General features: G+C 43.2%; 2 protein-coding genes across 2 annotated transcripts; one reads left to right on the forward strand and one right to left on the reverse strand.

Annotated features, from left to right (window-relative positions):
- Positions 1–263: 263 nt before the first annotated feature.
- On the forward strand, positions 264–5,990 carry LOC136541476 (probable disease resistance protein At1g59620). Its single transcript, XM_066533384.1, has 2 exons — positions 264–859; positions 3,368–5,990. Exons 1-2 carry the CDS (start codon positions 363–365, stop codon positions 5,607–5,609), a joined length of 2,739 nt encoding a protein of 912 aa, XP_066389481.1. The 5' UTR covers positions 264–362; the 3' UTR covers positions 5,610–5,990.
- A 2,386-nt stretch (positions 5,991–8,376) lies between these two features.
- LOC136541477 (probable polyribonucleotide nucleotidyltransferase 1, chloroplastic) lies at positions 8,377–20,347 on the reverse strand. The gene is made up of 24 exons (XM_066533385.1): positions 19,975–20,347; positions 19,526–19,594; positions 18,769–18,875; positions 18,617–18,659; positions 18,453–18,536; positions 16,550–16,614; positions 16,296–16,452; positions 15,910–15,966; positions 15,370–15,483; positions 14,689–14,955; positions 14,326–14,400; positions 13,481–13,594; positions 12,971–13,063; positions 12,094–12,272; positions 11,345–11,528; positions 11,187–11,234; positions 11,012–11,084; positions 10,219–10,292; positions 10,022–10,129; positions 9,859–9,953; positions 9,644–9,707; positions 9,384–9,437; positions 9,259–9,300; positions 8,377–9,092 (listed from the first exon to the last, which is right to left on the reverse strand). The coding sequence occupies exons 1-24, from the start codon at positions 20,221–20,223 to the stop codon at positions 8,847–8,849; spliced, it is 2,661 nt and encodes an 886-aa protein (XP_066389482.1). The 5' UTR covers positions 20,224–20,347; the 3' UTR covers positions 8,377–8,846.
- Between the last annotated feature and the right edge of the window lie 1,819 nt (positions 20,348–22,166).

A 22,166-nucleotide genomic window follows, 5' to 3' on the forward strand; every position in this document is an offset into this window, starting at 1 on the left:
CTCTTCCTCTCCCTCTCTCTCCCGAGGTGGCGACGCTGCAGCGGGCCCCGAGCGCGGCGGCCTCCCTACGCTGCGCGTGGCCGTGGGCCCTGATGACGAGCGAGCCCGGCTCAGGGGCAAAATGGTCAGTTCATGCTAAAATTTTGGGTGAAAAATATTAAAAGTGGATTTAAATCTCAAAATGGTATTATAACATGTTGACTCATTTCATAAGGACATTTCAATGAAACCCACGAACTTGTATTTGGGCGAAGCCCCTGGCACGAGGGCAAAATTCCAATTTTCTCGATAATAAGACTGCATCCGCTCTGGGTTGCCAGCTTCGACGGCCAAGAAATTTGGAGGGCCGAGAGGTAGGGAGGATGGACACCACCATCCTGACGGTGCTGAACAAGATCGGCGAGATCGGGCGGTTTGCTGTGGGGGAGTACCAGAGCCTGCAGGATGTAGGCAGGCAAGTGGAGGATCTCCGGTCCGCACTTGAGATTTGGATGGCTTGGATCCAAAAGATGGATGAGGGGAACGTCACCAAGCACGACGAACTGGTGAGTGTGCAGATGAAACCAATCCGTGGCGCTGTGTTCAAGGCCGAGGACATCGTCGACGAGTACTTCCAGGGCGTGTACTACTCGAGACCTGGGTTGGAGTCCCGGGAAGGAGGATGCTCATGCGTTCCCTGCTTCCCCTTGTCGGAGGTACCTCTTCGATATGCCTTGCGTGGACAGATCCAAGAGCTTCTCGTCCGCCTGGAGGAGCTCAAGAAGGGAGATAGTTTGTTCGACATGCAACCCACGCAGGCAAACAATATCGAAGGCTTTGACAAACCAACCATGGGAACTCTTGCAGTCCAACAACTAAGGTACATTACATTTTATCTAGCTTTTCCCTCAAGCCGGTTTTTCTAGGGTTTGCTTAATTTCGGCCATAATGATCCAAATTTGATTATTTTTTTCTTGTATTCAATTTACAAACTCAACCGCAATTCCCTGTGATCGTTTTCTTGCTATCAACACTAACTAGTAGAACTGTAGAAGTCAACACCCGAGCTTGATATTGAAAATCTGTTATTTTGTCACTATATTCTTCATGTATTTTTTAAGAGGTTTGTTACTGTGCTCTCGCTAGGTAATTATTGTCCGCTGTTGATGATGCAATTAATTAGGTCCTGTTTGATTCAAGAGCTAATTACTAGCTAGCTAAAAATTAGCCTAAATTAGCTCTAGTGCATCCAAATAGGAGGACTAATAGATGAACTGATTTTTTATACAAACTAGTAGACATGCACGTGCGACACGCACGTGCCTATCAAAAAAATCTTCCTAATCAAACAATAATAATAACAATGAAACTTTGGAGAAGTCAACATATATCATATAAAAAATAAGCATAATTATCAAAATCGTGATTCTATTGTTGAGTCGAGTTTATAATTCTATTTCGCCTATATGTTCCTCTTCAAACATTTATCACGGCAACGTAGTAGTGACTTAGTGTGTTTTTGGCATGACTTCACGTCCGCACGCTTCTTCACCGGAGCAGCAAATCGTGGCTTCACATCCGCATGTGAGAAGGGTTCCAGCTCCTCCGAACGCGCAGAAGTGCTTGTCCTACGTCTCCGGTGCCGAATCTGTTGGTGGAACCAGAGACAGAGCGCCACCAAACAGAGTATTTGAGCACATTCTCACATCCACATCAACATAAATACTCCAGTCCATAGCTAAGAAGAGAACATCAGAAATCAGTCACATATGAACTTCAGCATGGATAAAATGGTTATTAGAAATCAGCAAGGCCAATGCAAGCCGAAAGTTTCAGTGGCATTTGGATTATATTGCTATATGAATGTGGTACAACAATGGAAAACTATGGGTTATCAGCATTTTAATTTTGAATAGCTACCTAGGGAAAATCTCTAGCCAAAATACAAAACATAATTGATACATCCTTCACTCCTACATGAGGATGTCTTCCAGGTAGTAATAACCAGGAAGAATATATCAATGTTGCTTATCCTCATATGTGCAAAATCAATTTCCATAATGATCAATTATGGCATGTGAGCAATATTTCTATTCATGGTTGCATCATAAAAAATTTCTAACAAGATTAAAGGATCACACATACTAAGAAGTCGAGGGAAGAATAAAGAGAAAAAACATCCTTGCTATAAAATACATGTTCCATTCAAATACGAAATTGCAAGATGGGAAAAATTACCTGTCAGAAAATTGCCCTCCACCTGCGATTTCAGTCAATTTGGCCATTTTCATCCACCTGAAGTAGTGGTGAACAGGGCCATAGTCGTTTTCTTCTAAACACGCCATCTGCCCCCTCGCGCTTTTGCCCCGCCGCCGCCGCCGCCGCTTGCCTGCTCGCAGGTCGCAGCCACAGACCCCTCCTACTCAAAGTCGTCTTCACACATCTGGTAATAAAGGTCGCCGCTGGACGCGCCCACCTGACCGAGGTCGCTGTCACTTCTGTTCGGAGCTCGCCGCTGGACGCGTGGTCGCCACCCCTGATGAGAAGGGACTGGCAGACCAGGGACCAGGCTAACCAGCGCCCACAATGGCACAATCCGGTCACTCAGCACTGTGCATCCAGCCGAGAAATGAGTGGAAGGTGTGCCGGCAAGGAGGGGATTGACGGCCGTCGCCGCAGCCGAGAAGACAACGATTCCATCGCCACTGAATCCAGTAGGTCGAGCTTGCATTGTTTCGGTTCGGTGGATTTAGATAAACCATGTGTGCAGGTACATTTATGTCCTTTAAAATAAATTTGTAACCAGTTCCTGGTACACTAATTTATGGTTTCGATCCACAACTTAAGTTCCTTTCGTTGGTTCTTTCTTTTTTTTTTACCATTAGAGCGGGCCTGGTGCAAGCGGTAGAGTCTTACCGCCTGTGACCGGAAGGTCCCGGGTTCGAGTTGCGGTCCTCTCGCATTGCACAGGCGAGGGTAAGGCTGGCCACTGACACCCTTTCCTAGACCCCGCACAGAGCGGGAGCTCTCTGCACCGGGTACGTCCTTTATTAGATCTTGCCGACCTGGTGCAAGCAGTAGAGTCTTACCGTCTGTGACAGGAAGATCCCGGGTTCGAGTCGCGGTCTCCTCGCATAGCACAGGCGAGGGTAAGGCTTGCCACTGACACCCTTTTCCAGAGCGGGAGCTCTCTGCACTGGGTACGCCCCTTTTTTAGATCTTGCCGGATGAATGGCTGTCATTTTTCCAAGTGCTGTAAAATTTCTTATTTTTGAATCCTGAAAAGTTTAAAATTTTATTACGATGCTTGACAGTAGGAAACTAGGAATGCAAACCTAACACGAACACATTAGGTTTTCTCACATATTGTTGCTATTATATGATCCAGACGCATTGAAGATGTTATCGGCTTCGATGACTACATCAAGGACATAACCAGTGAGCTTCTCAACAACGAGGGCAAGCGGGCAACTATAGTTTTGGGGGAAAGTGGCATCGGTAAGACAGCTGCAGCAAGAGCAGTCCTCCAGGACTGGGATGTACAGAGACATTTTGATGTTTGCGCTTGGGCTTGCTTGCCACCAAAATCAAGGGTGGATAGGTATTTGGATCGAATTTGGGAACAGGCTCAGGAGCAAACACACTGTGAGTGTGACTTTCCGAGAAGAGAAGACGTGAAGCAGGTGCTGGATAAAATGAAACTGCTAGTGGTGTTGGATGGAATGGACGATAAGGACGAGCTGATGGAGGTATTAAGGGAGCTACCGGATGGCGCCAATGGTAGCAGGGTAGTGGTAACCACACAGCTTCTAAGAGAGGAAATCGAGCAGCTCATTCCTGACTATTTACTGGTGGAAATCAAGTGCCTTAAACCAACTCACTGCGAAGAATTTGTTGACAGGATGTTTTCTGGCCGTTGCAGTGACGTTTATAAGAGAAATAAGAAAGATTTTGATGATAAAATTTACAGCATCTCAAGAGGCCTTCCTCTCGGTATTGTGTTGCTTGGAGGACTCCTATACTTCAAGGACCATGAAAAGCAGTGGAACGATGTGTTTGAGCAGCTGAAATCCTATGAGGGTATGAGGCTAATCAAGCGGATTCTGACACTGAGCTATGTGACCATGCCTACAATCCTCAAGCTATGTTTCTTATACTTTGCTTCCATGCCTCCGAATGTACATCTTGACTTGAAGAAACTGCACAGGCTGTGGTGTGCCGAGGGGATTCCTGACTCGGAAATCAGAGATGCCCTAACGGAGAAGCTGGTACTGGACAGGTGTGTCCGTGTTTTGGTCTCACTGGGCCTTGTGCAAAGAGTGGATGCTGATACCAAAGTGTGCATCCATCGAAGTGTACACAGCTTTGCAAATCACATAGCACATGAGACCGGCTTCATGGAATCTCACAGCAGGTTTAACATATATGACGCCTCAACCGTTCGTCGCCTTTCTGTCCGCAACTATGATGACAGACTTGTGCGTATGGAAACCGCTTTTCCGAAGCTACGAACTTTGGTGGGTGATTTTGCGGAGGACTCCGTTGACGACGTCGCTCATAATGCATCACATAGCCAGGCCGAGACTACCAAAGGTATGAAGCAGAGTTTTCTCTTGAAGAAGCAAGGCCTTCAGCAGAGCAGGCTGCGATTCCTATGTCAGTCCAAGTTCCTTCGAGTTGTCGACCTACACGGAGTTCAACTTGTCAAGTTACCGGACAGTATAGGCGATATGGTTCACCTGAGGTACCTTGGCCTCCGCAGCTGCTGCTTAAAGGATCTCCCACAATCAGTGGCCAAGTTGCTGAATTTGGAGACACTGGATGTAACAGATAATGAAGTTAACAAGATTGCGACTGAATTTTGGAAGATCGATAAGCTAAAGCACGTGCTCGCCCAAAAGATCTCACTGCCAGTGTCAGCAGCCTCCACCGAGCTTCAAACTCTGCAGGGAGTGATACTGTCTTCAGAGTGGACGCAGCAGAACTGCCCACTAAATAAAATGTCGAAACTTTTCTCTTTAACGGTGGTGGGTGCAACAGCTTCCAATGTGGGGCCGCTGGCTAAGGCACTCGAGGAAAAAAGAGAACTTCATCAGTTGAAGATACAAGGTGACTGCATTCCACTGTTATCTTCGTCCAGATATCGGCCACTGCAGTACCTGGAGTTAGATGGAAAGATTCTGTCACAATCTTCTTCTGATTCTCGTCATCCCATAACGGCTTCAAGGATTGTCCTCAAGTCATCTTGCATGTCACAGAAGCTGCTCGACACTTTTTTGTCAAAATATCAGTACCTAAATGAGCTGGAATTACTGGGCAAGTCGTTTTCTGAGCCCAAGCTGTTGCTCGGGGGACAAGGATTTGCGAGACTTACAAAGCTCAAGCTTCGTAACCTCGAAGTGTTGGAGGAATTAGTTATGGAGGAGTCTGCACTGCCTAAACTTGTGACCTTGGAGATTTTTGGATGCCCCAACATGAAAACAATCCAAGGCCTCAAGTACTCACAAGAACTCAAAATCGCGGTATTGTTTGACATGCCAGACATTGTTGCACAAATCGAAGCTGAGGACAACAAACTCTATAAAAAGATCAAGCATGCGAGATCTGCTGCATGGGCAAGTCCAACCTGATATGACCTATGTTGCTTGCAATCTTGCCCAGTATTCAGAAGAACTCGGATATCTTTCATGAAATCTTCTTTCAAGCCCATGGCGTGGTATCACTTATTTATTTATTTCAGTGTGTGCAGACTTGTGCCTTAATATACTGTGTGATCGAGTGAAAGATTTGCAGTCTCCATGTTTGGGTCATGCTGCCTGCGCCTGCAGCCTCTCACCCTCCTTGTGTGTGTTCCGTCTGGTGCCTGCATGCGCCATTGTTGTACCCCTTGGCACTGTTGCTCGTGCCAGACTGTTTTCTTTCTTCTCGAACCTTTAGTGCCCGGGTTAGAGGTGGCCTGTGTTCTCTGTACACCTCCTTCGTCGTGCCGTCAACTATGTTAAGTTCGTCCAGTTTTCCTGTGGTGCCTTGTTGTTGATGAACTATCGCTCCTTCTCCCTTCTCTTTTGGAATGTGCGTGGTCTCAATAATGAACCGGATAAGCGCTGTGACATTCTGTCTGATCTCATCTCCACCTGCCCCCAAGAAAAAAAGCTCACTGAATGTTCTGGTGTCAAAACCTCTTCCTTCCTCACATCCCGTCTGAACACCTTTAGCCTTCGCCCGGCCGCTGGCGCCTCCAGTGGCATTTGCTCGGCCTGGGATGCCAACCTCTGCTCTGCCATCGTGTTGGACACTCGCGCATACTGAGAGAAGTTAAGAAATGACTTGGTCTCATCCTATGATGAATGATTGACGCAAGGGTTGAGAGGCTTCAAACTTTTTTGGTTGAGTTCATAGTTCACATGTGCTTGTTTATGCTAATAGCTAATTGGATGTATCATGTTATGTTGTGTCGATTTTTTTTTTTTAACGTGTTGTGTTGAGTGTGTTGTGCAACGTGTCCCTTGGTTTGTGAATGTAGAGGTGTTGGCGTAGCGAGGTGGTCGATAGACGATGGAGAAGGTCAATTATTGAGGAGTTTGTGGTGGATCGAAAGCGGTGAAGGGTGGACAAGAAGGCTTGGATCGAGGACCAAGAGGCCGAGGACGGACCATGGACGACTCGCATTGGGTGCATGGAAGAGCAAGAGTTTACATTGGTCATGGGTGATGAAAGCATTGACAAGAGTCAAGGCTAAGGTTGGACAAGTAAAGACGAAGTGTTGCGAACGCTTCGTGGACCGTTGGGCTACGGACATGGAGGTTAGAGATGTGACGACATCGGTGAGTCACGCATAGCGAGGTTTGCATGAGCGTTTGCCGATTTGGTCCTCAAAATCTTCGATGGACGGTTTGGTGCTTTGGGCCTCAAAACCACCAACAACGGATTTAACCAGTTTGGGCCACAACCATTGGCGATGGATTTGACCGGTTTGGGCCTCAAAACCGGGGTGAGAAGTCAGAGAACATGTGGTGGTAACTCAAAGCTTGCGTTGAGAAGAAGCGAAATTGACAAGGCACCGGGTTCATTGGATCAATGAATGAAGAAAAAGTTAGGTGGTTCTACCCCTAGGGGTATTTGGAGGATGGCTGGTTGTGAGGGACACAACTTGGAGATTTGGCTCTCATTTGCGTGGTTGATAGCTTTGCTTAGGGTTATGGAGAGGAGAGAGAGAAATGCTCTTATTCTTGACCTTTTTGCCATCTGAGCTTTGATTAGTGTTAGGAGTGACTTTGTAACCATACATCCTCGAGTAATCCAATGATCAACTTTGTGGCTCAATTGTTTCCTCTTTCATGATCTAAATTTTATCTTTTTCTCTATTTTGAGAGCTATGTTTTAGGGATTTTTTATCACCTGATTTGGTTGAGATTTTGGCACGTTTCATGTGTGGTTTTCAGTCCTTGGAACTTGGTCATATTATGACTTGAAGCCCAACTCTCATCTCTCAAGTTCCTCTCACCAAAAACCCTCATTTCTAGCCTCTTGAAGATCTTTGTTATGAGGTTCTTGGAAAAAATCATCGGTTTACTTTACTATCGCCATCGACTCTATAAGGGGTTACAAACCGCTTGTGATAACAATTTTGTAGTAATGATTGTAAAAGCTAAAATAAAAGCTAGGTTGACATGCGTGGACCAACGTCCTTTCTAAGCGCTTCTAAATGGATGTCTGGGCACTAGCACGTCCGGTGCAAGACAAGGAGACGCCACGAGTTATCTCAACTGGAAGGAAATAGAAAGGTAAAGTCAAAGTTTGAGCTCTAATCCAAAAAGACCAACTGTCCTATAAAGGATGATAGCAGATTAACAACAGCAACACACAATCGACATATCAACCTACTATTCTACTCTTATATAATGTCCTTTATAGCCTCAAGCCCTATCATGTTGCTCGTTCTTAGTTGTTTCAATGAATTGTGACACACAGGAGCAGTTAAGCCGGCTATGGCACCCCATAGTCGTCACGTGTCCTGACTAGATCCCTCTCGAACATGTGTGGGGTTTCTTCGCTGACGCTGCTATCTTGCGTATCGCGCTTTCACTGAGATTTCTTCGCTGACGCTGCATATTACGCTCGACGTCAGAGGCACATGGTGACATGTTCGAACAAATAAATCAAACACAAGAATAATAAACTAGTTTAGCATGCGTGAAGGCATACACGTGACTAAAGATTGTAGGAACCTGGTTTTGTCTTTTGACATCTCGACAGTGTCCACGGTGGTAAGAAAATCAAGGTCGGACAGAGAGGGAGGAACCATCATGGACGCTGTCTCATCAAAATTTAAAGTGACAGCAGAATATAATCTTGTAAAAAGAAAGATCGAGACAACGATGGCTCCGTGTTCCGAAACCTGGGAGAAAGCTTGTTAACCATTGTGGATGAGATGTCACAGGTGTAAACCGTCTCGTGATACAATGAAAGCGTAGAATATTTGGCTCATCACGCCAGAATGGCAAGAATATGTAGTAGTACAAAGATACAGCACAAAGGTAAACTATCCTGGAGATTACAATCAAGTTTCCATAGTTGTTACGCTGATCCATTCCGCTAATCAGGGCGACGATCCAGTCTTGGGCACGGTTACTGCCGGATGGGCGCACGCTTCCTGTACCGCATCTGGCAGGCACGCTACCTGTCTAACATCGATGTCGATCAATCAATTCTTCTTCATTATAATCCGGTTAGACAGTTGTGCCTCATGTCTGAACTCTTTGTCATGCCCTATGACCATCATATAGTCAGTTATGTGCGTATCCCTTTAGCTTGGCTAGTCAAGTGAAACAATCGTCTGATTAAGGCACCAAGTTGACGTCGTCTTCCTACTTCGCAGCTTCACTACCCTTTGAACCAGCTGGAGCAGCGGCACTTTTCTCAAGAGTCCTTGTTGTGGCATTTTCAGCTCCAGACGGCTCAGACTGTCTCTTGCGCCTGGGTGTCCTTGATGTCATCTTGATGGCATCATCTTTTTGCGGCGCCTTTTCTTTTGTTGAACCGCTGCTGGATTCTGAATCCGCATCAGGAAGCAAAGCTCGAGAACTTAGCCGAAGTTGACCCTTATCATTTATCTAGCTCAGACGATCAAGGAAACAGAATTCAGAGAAAGGCATCATATCATGTGGTTGGAGAACTTGATGGATGGCATTTCTGGAGGTGGGAATTATAGAAATAGCAGTTTTGCACTATAAACGCCTTGAGCACAGACGCATGTTGAACTTAAAAATAGCTACCAACCTCAATAAGCTTGACGTCTATGCGATCTCCGACTTTAAAAGCCTGCAACAAATGCAGTGGATTGAATTACTTAAACAAGGGGTATAAATCTAAGCAAATGAAACAAATTCATGACATTTTCTCACATCCTCAGCCTTGGCCAACCAGCCCGAACTTAACTCACTGATATGACATAAACCCTGCATATTGAGTTACAAGCAATGGGTTATGGCTGAAAATAATATCAAAATTAAACTGGAAGGTGTTTTTCATGAGAACTTCCTTTTCTATTGCACCGAAGCCCAACAAGGACATGCGATTTTGCCACTAAGAAGTGCTTCCCTTCTCTGAATTATATACAGGTGAAGAATATGTGAAACTAAAGTAAATTTTAATATCTGCTCACCTCACGCCCTGGAGCAATTTCAACAAAAGCGCCATATGGAGCTATTGACTTGATCTCACAATTCCTGTTAAAATGAGTTCCCAAGAAAAGGGTATTGATTAGAAACCCAAAAGATTGGTTACAAGAAAGCAAGCAGGGTAATTAATTAAACAAGAAAGAAGAGATAATATACTTTGAGAAGAATACAAAACATCCAAGGGGATAAAAGTTGATACCTGTATATTTCTCCAACTTTTGGAACCATGGTAAGGTTAGCTATTATAGTTTTTGACTTCTCTAAGCTTGATAGGTCTCTTGCAGTAATTTTTACCTGCAAAAGGCATTTGTCAACAGTACTTTAGTAAGGCTAAATGGCAAGTATCACCAAGTTCTCCGTACCGTGCCATCGTCTCCAGTATCAATAGCATCTACTCCAGTCTCCTCAATTATGCTTTTTATTGTCTTTCCACCAGAACCAATTATTAAATTCACCTTGTTAGGTTTGACCTTGAAGACCATTGTAATAAAACATGTTAGAAAGATATAGTTGGAAGAAAACATATATAGCATATACACATCATGAACAAAGTACCAACCTTCATAACATGAATTAAGGGAGCATATGGAGATAGTTCTTTTGATGGTGGAGGTGAAGATTTCGACATTTCATCTGAAGAGAAGCAAAATGTAACACCAGATCAGATGGGGGGGGGGGGGGGGGGGGGGGGGGGTGGCGTGATGGAATAAAAACATGCACAAAATGACAGTTTCAGCATAAGAGCATTCTGTACAATAGACAGGAGAAAGTTATTAGTGTTGACCATCCAAGGAGAACTTTAATATTAAGGAAAGTTCCGACCATCTTGTGACATAATCTTTCAGAGGTGACATTAGCACCCACAAATTTAGGGACCTTCATGAGAATCGGTGCCAGAACAAACATGATTTACCAGCACAAAAGAAAGCAGCTATGCATAAGTCGACATCCTTTTTTTTGCATTTTCTATACTAATGCCAAACACTGGATGCAGCATTACTAATGGCAAACAAGTATTAGGCCAAAGTATTTTTTTTCATACAATGCTGAAAGGGTTTGAAAATGAGCGCAGAACAGAATTCCAGCAGTTGTTATGTTTTTATATTCCTTCCTTTTTATTTTAACTTAAAGCTTGATTGTGATGTACTCCTCAATTCCAAATTATAAGACGTTTTAGTTTTTGCTATGCACTTAGATATACACAATGTCTAGATACATAGTAAAAGCAATGTATTTAGAAAAGCCAAAACGTCTTATAATTTGGAACGGAGGGAGTATATCAAAAGTTTGTAGATAGCTGGGGTAAGGAAATTAGCATGTACATGGAAATAGCTAATTTAGCACAGGCTTACTCAGAATATACTGTCTCCCGTCCCTAGCTTGAAGGAGTGCTTGCTCCATCACAGGTAGAGTTATCCCGACTACCTGCCACAATGCAAGAACCAGACAGATTTAACCATTGTAGCAAAGCCTCCTAATAGCAAAAATACATAACAGATACTTCCAAACTTATATAGTCATTACAACCTTAATGTCCATCTGAAATGCAGATATGCCACTTTCATTACCAGCAATCTGCAACAAGAGCTTACAGATGAGAAAACCGAGCTTTCAGCAGAACAACATATACTAACCTTGCTAATGCAGTTCCAAGTACCAAATGCAGAATGAAATACAAGTCACACCTTCAAATCCATGTCACCAGAGGCATCTTCAGCTCCAGTAATATCAGAAAGTATAAGCGGGCTACCATCTCCACCAAATTCCTGTGTATCAAGGACCAGGCCCATTGCAATTCCAGCAACAGGAAACTTTATAGGAACCCCAGCATCTTGAAGTGCTAAACAACCTCCACAAACAGAAGCCATGCTGGTGACATATCACAGAAAAAGTATTAGCAATTGAGGAGTAATCAAACGCTTAAATCTTTTTTTTTTTGAAAGAAATAGCAGGAGCTCTGCCTTTCAATTAAGATAGGAAAAGAGGTGTTTATATACAAGCAGCAAGTACACACCCTCTAGTGGCCAAAACCAGTAAGGAACCCCCTTCTCAAAGCAATGTAGCAGCCCCTTCATGAATGCTCTCATTCTTTGCTCTATATCTTCTTTGATTACAAACGCTTAATTCTCTACTGTAGTCTGTACGAACCCAGAGAAATGGTCGATTGCTAACTGTATCAGAAATATTGAGTATAAGTTCAAGTACCGCTGGACTAAGGACGTTTATTTTGGGTCACCAAACGCAGGAATGTTAATTTTTGCACCTGACCTACTAGCAAATGTCTAAACTGAACTCCCCAGGAGGCAACAAACATAAAATAAAAGGCTGTGTCAACAAATAGTTCAGCAAATTGAAAGAACCATTGCAAGAAAGACAAACAAACTTATACAAGCTAGCAAACAAAAAAAAATGTTCAGCACAAGAATAGTATTACCTGGACGAACCATTACTTTCAGTGATAGTACTCTCGACACGAATAGTGTACGGAAAATCCTCTTCCGGAGGTAAAATTGGCTCCAGTGCCCTTTCTGCAAGCATCCCATGTCCAATCTCTCTCCGGCTAGGTGCTCCAATTCGACCAACTTCGCCAACACATGATGGAGGAAATGAGTACTGCAGAATGTCACAGAAATTAGTTAACAATGCAGGGTAATCTTGCAGTCTACCTGTGTTGATAACAAAACTCCAAGCTAGAATGGAAAACTATTTTGGACCACTTCACAGGTTAGCAATGAAAATAGTACGCATACAGCCTTCAAAAAGAACATCACAAAGTGGTACTCAGAGGACAGAACAGAGCTTGGGTAGATACTCATGTACACCCTGATCAACAATAAAATCTCAATGACACAACTAAAATACAAAACATAACATCCCCCCCCCCCCCCCCCCCACACACACACACACACAAAAAAAGACATTTAAATATAAGATGGCATCTTCACAACTCATGTTTACTTGCAATCTACAATGAATTAGCTCAGATTCAATGCCATCAGTGAAAATCGTCACAGCAATAAAGCAGGATATAATCCTGTCAACTGTACATACCACATGTCTCCCTTTACATAACAAATCTTAAAAGGGGGCAATACGTGCTACCCACCATTCTATTTTCACATAGTTTGTTCAGAAATATGGATCTGAAGATTCCCCCCCCCCCCCCCCCCCCCCAAAAAAAAAGGATAAGATTTCGCAATGAATAGAACAATCTAAATAAGCATGATGCACAAGAAACATAGTAAGTAGGAAACTAGGAATTGACCTAGCATTGTGATGGATCGTTCAATCAGCAAAGGTGTTTCACTTACCTGAAGATAGAAGCTTTTTGAATCCTCTGTATCAACAAGGTTGTCAATTCGTTGTGCCATCTGATAGCCACCTAAAGTGACCACAGCCAGTGACTGTATGGTCGGACAAAAGAAAGAAGTGAAAACAAAATAATAAGATAGCAAACCTAATATGCATTTGACTCTAGCTGAAACAAACTATAAATAAACCAGCAGAAAGTAATAATGTTTTAAAAATACAGGTAATGGTTGTGCTATGTATTATTTAGAAATGAACTCCACAACAAAATACATCAAATTAAGTTTTGTAAGAGTTAATGTTTAAAGTAATAAAGCAGGATTCTTACAAATAAAGGTGGGATGGATATAAATAGAATGTGCACATAAATTTCTGTAAACATCATCAGGTACTGAACAGATCAGCAAGATACTAACAGCAGCATATGACAAATAAAACTATAAGACATGTCATACTATGACAATCAGAAACGACAGATACAACAGAATCTCAAATGAGGTGTATTACCTCACCTGTGTTTCTCCCCTCGTGAACAGAGCACTACCATGAGCTCTTGGAAGTAAACCACATTGAGAATTAATGGGTCGAAGTTCCCAAGGACTCCGTCCATCACTTCGCTTTCCTCCCTGAAATTTGAGGTGTTGATATTCCATACAAAAATTTCCATATTAAATCACATAAAAGTCCCAAGGAACCATGATTACCAAACAGAATGTGTGGCTCACTAGGAAATTCAATAATCAGAGTCACAATAGAAGAACAAAGCCATGTATGGCAGGCATTGGCACACATACACAAGGCTACATTGTGAGAGGACCCCTATTCTGAACTGTCCCTATTTGTTTCATTAATAACATGTTTCGGCGTAGCAGAATTTTCTCCTAAATTGGCAACTACATATTTGTTTTCACTCTTCTTTTGGATGACCAGTGGGAGTTAATACCTGTCACACTGGCTTCCTGTTGCTGGGCTACAATGTTACATTCTACAGAAAGAGTTCAAAGGGACCTTTGAAAACACAATGCGCATATAGGAAGAAACTCAGATCCTTTGTAGTAAGAACTAGAAAGTACATATGATCTTTGATTGTTTTTACACAGGCGTAACCAAATATGTATGCTGAATAAATGCAGACACTGAAAATCCATGATAACTCAAGATAGATATTATCAAGACTGCAATGACCACAACAGTGCAATTCAGAAGTCAAGTATGGGCATGAAAGCTAGATCTCTAACCAGTTTTATAGCAGGAAAAAAAAAACTAGCAAGTTGACACAATAGAAAGAAGGAAGCATCCTGCTATTGATCACATAAGCAAGGGAAAAAAACCTTTAGGTGACAAGTGCAATCAATACCTCTACAATGCACCTTCGTAAATATTTAGATGAAACTTCCTTGAAGACTAGCTTGACATCAACTTCTGCAAATAGCTATATAGAAGAAAAATACTTGGAAATCAGTATAAAATGTTAACTGCTTAATAAGCAAGGTGGTAGAATAAAACTGTCAAGCAAAGCAGAAAAATGGGGTGGGGGTGGGGGTGGGGGGGTGGGTGGCGAGGTCTACTTGTCAAGAAATCTTAGAAAAGTGAAGGAAAAGAAATTTTACAAGACAAAAGCACAGACCTAGCTATAAAGCCTATAAGATAATATATCCGATCTTTTATAAAAGCATAAAAATCACCACATCGTCATCAACTACAATACAATAACCATCACCTGAGGAGGGGGCTTCCTTGAAACCGGCTTGATGTGAACATCACCTTCATCTACTTCTCCATCAACTATAATTTCATACTCATCCTCATCCTCATCCTCAACAATATCAGCCAAACTTTCAGTGACTCCAGATGAGCCATCTTTGGAAACACAACCCTGTTCAGAAAGTATACTTATAACTTTGTCCTCCAATGCTGAAAGAGCTTTTCTTCTGGGAATCTTTCCTTTTATTTGTAATGCCTTCACCAACTCATCTCCAGAAATATCCTGAACAACATTAACAGCTGAAATCAGCAACCGGGGGTAATGGCAACAGGCAAATGCATGCTTGAAAGGGAAAAGGATATTGTATAACTACCAGCATATATTTTGAATTTAAAAGTTACAAAAGTGAAGAAGTTACAATCGATGATTAAATAAGGAAATGATCAGCAGGATTCAATAAATCTTTTATATGATTGACAAGACTGTGACTACCCAAGTGGCTACTGAACAAGCACATTAAGCAAATGAAAACGATATTACGATAAGCATATAAGAACTAAGGAAAACGAGAGGACAGGAAACAGCATTCTAGTCAGCCAGTTCAGGTATTGTTTAGCCTTCAAACAAGCATATTAGGTACTATATAAAGTTAAAAGATTGTATTTGGTAAAATAGGGAGCTGTAGTATGTTCATACTTCAACATGCCTGTAGAGTTCAGGAGGCGGTAGGCTGATAGCATCGACCATTTTCTTCTTCCCACAGCTCTGGACGAGAACATCAATTGCTTTGCAGATTTCTCTAATTGCCACCTGATTTCTATATTACGTCAGAATCACAAAAAAGGGATAGACCAGGACAGAAGTTTTGTTTCAGAAGTTCAGATGTACAGAGCTAGCATTTATGTAAGAACGGAAGCAGATAATATGTCTTCTAAAGGGAGGTCTATAAATGACACAAGCTCTGGATCTTGCAGGTTCTGGAAACAAAAATGGGGGAAAAACATATACATTTTTGGCTTACTTGTACTGAGTAGTGAGTAGTAAGAGAGGTAATATAACAGCTCAGAAAGTTACAAATTATAAAGAACTCAGCTCCATGGTTAAGAGAAACTAGAAAGCAATGATAAACAAAATGGGGAAACAAATAAATCTATTATTTGCTCAAAAGCTTGAGTACATTATGGAGCAATATATTCTATCTAAAAGTGTATCTTATTGATAATCTTATAAGCTCACCTGCCCAGCTTCCACAGCTTCAAGCAGCTTCTCCTCAGTCAGAAAATCACAGTAACCCTACCAAAGACTAGTCAGGAATCAAAAGATAACCTCAACTATAAGATTTATGAGTCCTATGAAAGTAATCAAGATAAGTGAGCTAATTTAAGGACTGGCAACTTGGTTTAGCACATGAGCCTAAAGCATAACTGTTTTACAATAAAATATAAAGGGCAGAGTAACAATGTAAAGCAAACTTAAAACATACCACTAAAAAAAATTGAGGACTTAAGTATATGTTGCCAAATGCAAGAATTATATGCACAGATTTGTTTTAACATCTGAAAAAAATTCTGGGAATATGGTGAAGCATTCAAGCATGTATGCAAGCAAAGCTTCACACTAACCTCAATCATCAAAATGGCACTATCAGTCCCAGCCATCATCAAATCTAACTCTGAATTCTCCATCTGTTCAGTAGTTGGGTTAACAACAAACTGGTCATTAATCAGGCCAATTCTTACTCCAGCAATTGTTTGTTTATTTGGAATTTCAGAGAGGGCCCTGTAGTGAAAATTAGATAATAAGAGTATCTTTGAGATAAAGAATGTAATCTCGCAAAAAAAATACATCATATTGAAATATTTTTTATTAAACCTACACGGCTATACCAGCAGCTGTGATAGCCAAGCAGTCCGGGGAGTGAATGCCATCATAACTGAAGACCTATAATAGTCAAGGTTATCTCATCATATGGAGTAATTGATGGGGGTCATCAAGAAACAAAAACCAAAGAAAAAGGTAGAATAACAAAATATGATCTTCAAATCTGGCCCATCAGCCACAAAGATGTCGAGAGAAAAAGTGGCCAACCATGGCATTTTTTGCTAGGTGGGCATTCATATTTCTTTTGTTTGTTGCCAAAGTGAATTATTAACAGGTGCAGAACATAAATCTCTTGATGAGGGAACGAAACAATTTTGCTGGCAATAGCTTCTATGAAAAGGCCCTGTATAGAACATCTTGCAGCCATCTATGAAGATTGCTGGTAAGAATTATACAATATACATCATGTCAGTTTCAAAATAAGAACACTAGCCTTGCAGTTTGCAGTATTGGTATGTGATTCTGCATTGTATTTTGTGTAGGTCCATACAAAAAAGAGAAACTGGTTAGAGCACCAAAGGTTAAATAAGTTGGTATATGTCAGCTACAACCGGAAGATGGAAAACAGATTTTTAAAAATTAGAGAGCTGGGTTCCAAAGGAAAGAGAAGCAATCCACTCTTGCTTGATGAATTTCATTGGGAAAATGAATGGGTCAATGAAAATTGTGAACCAGTTCAGAAAGGTGGTGACAATGCTATGACTTGGGCTCTTGTGGATGAAGCTATTGGTGCAACTCAGGGTCTAGAGGGACGGAACATGCCCAGGGCTGCTGCTGCTCGTGCTGCTGTTGCTGCCCCTGTGAGGCAGACGCAGACTTATGCTAGGAACAGGAAGCGTCCAAGGAAGACAGTGACTCAAGATATTGATGAAGATGACGATGAAGACCAAGATCAGCATGAATCTGATTCAGCAACAGCAATGGAGGAGGATGAAGTTTCTGCACCAACTGGAACTGGAGATGGATTCCATTTGCATGATGATTTGCTTGATTAGATGGCTAGTTGCCTACTTTTGTTGGACTATTGAATGTCAATGTTTGTGACTTTGTGTTGAACACTTTAGCTTTCTGTAATGAACTAGTTTGGTTATGTAATATGCTGGCTGTGTGGCTGCTATGGTCTGCTAAATGTTAGTTATTCGCTACTGCAGCAGTGCTGCTGTTCAGCTATATCAAGATCAAGACTACATTAGTGTTGCTAATTATGGTCTTCTTTGGTATTCCAGGCTTCCAGCAGCAAGTCAGCAAAGAAATGGAGTTTGGGACAGGAATATGGACCTCTGGACATGGCAGAAAAGAGAAGAAAACAACTCCTATATAGTATATATAGGTATATATATAGTAGGTATATGTCCTGATATACATGGACGACTATATGGACAACCAGGGTCGACTAGGCTCGACTAATCGGCCTGGTCGATGACTAATCGCGATTAGTCGCCTGGTCGGTCCCATGGCGACTAGGTTCGACTAGACGACTTGAAAACATTGGTTGATGTTATGGTTGAATTTTCTGCTTTTCCTAACAAATTTCAAATAGCAAGTATCTCAGCTTTAGAGGTTGAACTGTGATTGGGACTGCCAAGTTATGAATCCAGAATCCAAGTTACATGATGTTATACATAAATTGTCCGCTGATGAGAAAAATATCACACTATCAATATCACCCTTGTAGTATTATGAGATTACTAAAGTAAGCTTCTGCTACTTAGAGAATACTAAGACGGGTAAGTTTCTGCTATTTAGAGAATACTAGGACGGGTTTACAATAAAATGGGAACATATGTAACTGATGATGAGCTACTCATATAACTTTAACACACGTTGCAAGAAAAAGCTAGAACATACGACCAAACTCCCAGAGGCAACATGAATGCAAGTTAACTTCTAAAGATTACCCAGGATAGAATTTGAGTTTCATAGTAGAACCCCTTAGGCATAGTAGGTCGTAGGGGCCTGTCTATCAATCTGCAAACCAAAACCTGCGAAGGATGTAGGAAAGAAAATCTAAGCACCCAACAAACATAATAGTTGAACAAAAGTCGAAGCTCCTATAGTGAACCTCATGGTCTTTTGTCTTGCCTTCTCGTTTGAAGAAACCACCACTGGAATCAGTAAAAACATAGAATAAGGTTTCATAGATTACACAATCAAACTGAGAATGGAGTCGTGGACACTGACAAAGGTGGCGAGAACAGTTTTAGGTTTCTGTACCTAGTTCTTCCAGCAGCTGAAAGGCGCTCTTGATAGTGAACCGATAAAGGGAAAAAGTCAGCAGGGTCATTTGGAGTATCCGCCAGACAGACAGAACAGTAGAGAATCTGCCAGCACATTTTGAAGTTACAGTTAGACATAAAAGGTACTGAAATTGAAATAACGAAATCAATTGCATTCAAGATGCTTCTATCCTCATCAATTAAACTGGACAACGGTGATGAGAGAAACAAAATCCGAACAGCAGCCTTGAGTTGAAATTGGTAAAAGGCCAAAATTGTGCGCAGCCTTGAGTTGAATTTGGTGAAAGGCCAAAATTGTGCTTGCAATAGGCAATACGCTGTCCTCTAGAAAGCCATTCATGTTATGGTATCCAACAGGAAGAACAGAAGAAGAATCATGGTCAAGTCATGTCAAATTTGATTGACATGCACATGAAGAGCACATAAATCAGAACAGTGGCAAATCACTGCAGCCTAGATTGTGTGAAAGTAACAAGCATGCAGATTCTGATGTTTTGACAGAATGAAATGCACTTACAGTATAACTACAAAGCCCTATTTAAATTTCGAAATAACAACTGTAAGTATTCCCTCAAAACAAAACAAATAACAACTGAAATGTGCAAATGGTGTGCTCTAAGGAGACAGTCTGAGAATATTATAACACCTACTGACAGATTAAATGGACCATCACGCGCGAATGTACAATTTCTTAACAACAGGTATTAAGTGGACACTAGATTCTGACGACTTACCGTTTCGCCATCAGTGACCATTACAGAAGCACTCGCTTGCCTCCCAATGTGGCCTGTTTCGACCAATATCTGAAATACAAAAAAAATAAAACACTACATTACTCCATTTCATGAATGCACGCGCTGTGCCATCAATCAACCAAAACCCGACAGATGAAGAGTATAATAACTTCAATGTGCTTAGGAAAATGCCATGAGCAGAACAGCCAAGCACAATGCGTGTTCTTCGCTATTGAAACCACACTCGGAATTGCACGTGAGAATCCAGCAACTACACACAAGCACAAATCGTGCGCAGCAATGCACTGTGCAGGAACACGCTACGAGGCAACAGCGCGGACGCCTCACGCTACGGAGCGGCAAGCAAAATTCGCGACGTGTGAACAGAGCGCCGCGCCACGGTTCACAGCTGAGGAAGAAAAAACAGTGATAGCTCATCGGCGGCTCACCTCGCGGTCGCCGACGGGGATCCTCACGGACAACTTGGCCGGTCCGGAACCGCTGGCCTCCTCCGCCACTGTGGCGGAGGCCCTGGCGACTCCATGCCTTGGACAGGGCGCCCTCCTCCGCGCGCGGCGCGAGCACGGGAGCGAGGCGTGGAGCGGCGGCGCGGGGAAGGCGACGTGGTGGTGGTGGAGGTGATGCGGCGGCGGCGGCGCCGGGAGGAGGAGGTGGAGCGCGGCGGGGCACGCGAGCATCTCGAGGTGGATGTGGGAGGAGGAGGAGGCGCGACGGCGTGGAACGGGAACGGGGCGGGAGACGAGAGGGTGACGACGCGCCCACGAACCTTATCACTTTCTCGCTCTCTTTTGCCCTTCCGCCGTGTGGGGTTTTGTCAAGATTTTGCCGTCTGGCGTTTGCCTGCTGCTGCTGGGGTTTTGGGACGCCACCGTTCGAATTTAGGGCAGGGTTTTTCGTTATTTCTGAACATATAGATAGGTGCACTGTTTGGATACACTATCGTAACTCCTTTGCAGAGCAATTGTAACTTAAAAAATACATAGACAAAAAGACTATTGAAGTTGATGTGATGTAAACACAGTGACGGGCTTTTTGCAAAAAAAAAAAAAAATGTGATGGCCATACCGGCATAGCCCATTTTCACATCTGAATTTCAGCCTTTATACTAGAATCGAACAATGACTTTCTTGCTCTATCACCTCTCCTCTCATTCTATTGCTCGGTTTTTTCGACATGCTAATTGCTACTTAGCAATAGAGATGGCATTGGCAATGGATACACATAGGCCAATACTTTACGATATTTAATCTATTATGGTACGATTTTAGATTAGATACACTATCCACCTATACTTTTCAGCCATTGAATCAGCCGCAATGCTAACTTGTCTTTGATAGAACCATCTTCAAGATGCCTCCACATCCAAGTCTACCCATTACTCTTCTTTGGACACTCCATTGTGTGGCACTCTATCGGTGTTTCGTAAACCGGACTAGTAAATTTATACGATTGCCGCGCTGCTCTAGGAAGACGATGGTAGCATTCAATAAACACGAGGATTTATACTGGTTCAGGCCGGAGCCCTACGTCCAGTCTCAGAGAAGATCGAGTGCGTGTTCCTCGCTTGAATGCTCTGAAGTTCTTACAATGAGGGTGCAAGAATGATGAAAGAGGTGGTAGAACCTATGCTTGATGAGGGGCAGCCCGAAGAGAAGCCCCAGGAGCCCTACTACTATGGATGGAATAGTAGGGGATGAAGAATGTGAAGATGTCCATAGATGGGAGCCCTAGCTGCCCTTATACAGAGTTCGGGGCCAGGGCTCGTTACAAAAAGGAGGTTCCCCCGACCGAAGGGTCAAGAGCCTGAGGGAGGTCCTAGCTAACTTGGCTTGCAAGCTACGCTGTCTTTTAATGCTCGTCCGGGCGTGGCTATCGTCATGGTCTTGTGGCCACGTCGCGGTAGGGTCTGACGTGGTGCTACTGTGCTGGTCGTGGCAACACTGTAGCCATGGTGATGGTTCGTCAGCTGTCGTATGCAATGCGGCATCCGTCATGGTCTTCGCTGTTGTCTCGAGATTCCTCGGGCATCGTACCCGTAGTAGATAGCCGCCCTTAGTCGTCGTTCGCCTGGTCACTTCATGAGGCTGAGGGCCACGACCCCTATCGTTGGGGTCGGGGCTCTCCGCAAGTCGGGAAGGTCTCTAGGTTGAGACCCTTGTCATGGATCCATCCCATAGTGGGTAGGATCGTACGCATGTCCTGTCAGTCCGTATTCCAACGGTGGGTTTTGTACCCGTTGCTACCGTTGTGTGGTGCTGTCTCGTTGGTGCGGCGTGGCACAGGGATGGCGTCTGATCGGATCGAGGTGACTGCTGTCACCTCGGTCCTTGTGAGGTCAGTGCGGCGCGCCTGCTCTTGTTAGAGCAGACATACTGAGCCGTGCTCGATCTCTCCCCGTCCTGCCCTAGGGGTCGTGAAGGGGTCATGGCTGACCCTGGCCTAGGCATTGGTTTGGCGTGCTCACCCTAGCTAGGCCTCAATTGTTCGGGCCATTATTAACCCGATGAGTTGCGGGCCGTGTGGCCTGCCAACTAATCGACACCTTGAGACACCCCAAGGTCATAACCCCAGCAGTAGCCCCCGAGCGTTTTTGCGATCACGAAGTGATCATGAAAGCACT

The sequence above is a fragment of the Miscanthus floridulus genome, chromosome 3 (genome assembly GCF_019320115.1).
Source record: "Miscanthus floridulus cultivar M001 chromosome 3, ASM1932011v1, whole genome shotgun sequence".
In the NCBI taxonomy this organism is placed as follows: Eukaryota; Viridiplantae; Streptophyta; class Magnoliopsida; order Poales; family Poaceae; genus Miscanthus; species Miscanthus floridulus.

Bases quoted from the DNA above. Each gene is read 5' to 3' on its own strand.
- LOC136541477 (XM_066533385.1), bottom strand. From the start codon at position 20,223: ATGCTCGCGTGCCCCGCCGCGCTCCACCTCCTCCTCCCGGCGCCGCCG. The intron at 11,235-11,344 runs GTGTGACTTGTA...CTCTTGTTGCAG, and splicing joins CTGGTGACATGGATTTGAAG to ATTGCTGGTAATGAAAGTGG. The intron at 9,954-10,021 runs GTACGGAGAACT...TGCCTTTTGCAG, and splicing joins ATACTGGAGACGATGGCACG to GTAAAAATTACTGCAAGAGA.
- LOC136541476 (XM_066533384.1), top strand. From the start codon at position 363: ATGGACACCACCATCCTGACGGTGCTGAACAAGATCGGCGAGATCGGG. The intron at 860-3,367 runs GTACATTACATT...TATATGATCCAG, and splicing joins CTTGCAGTCCAACAACTAAG to ACGCATTGAAGATGTTATCG.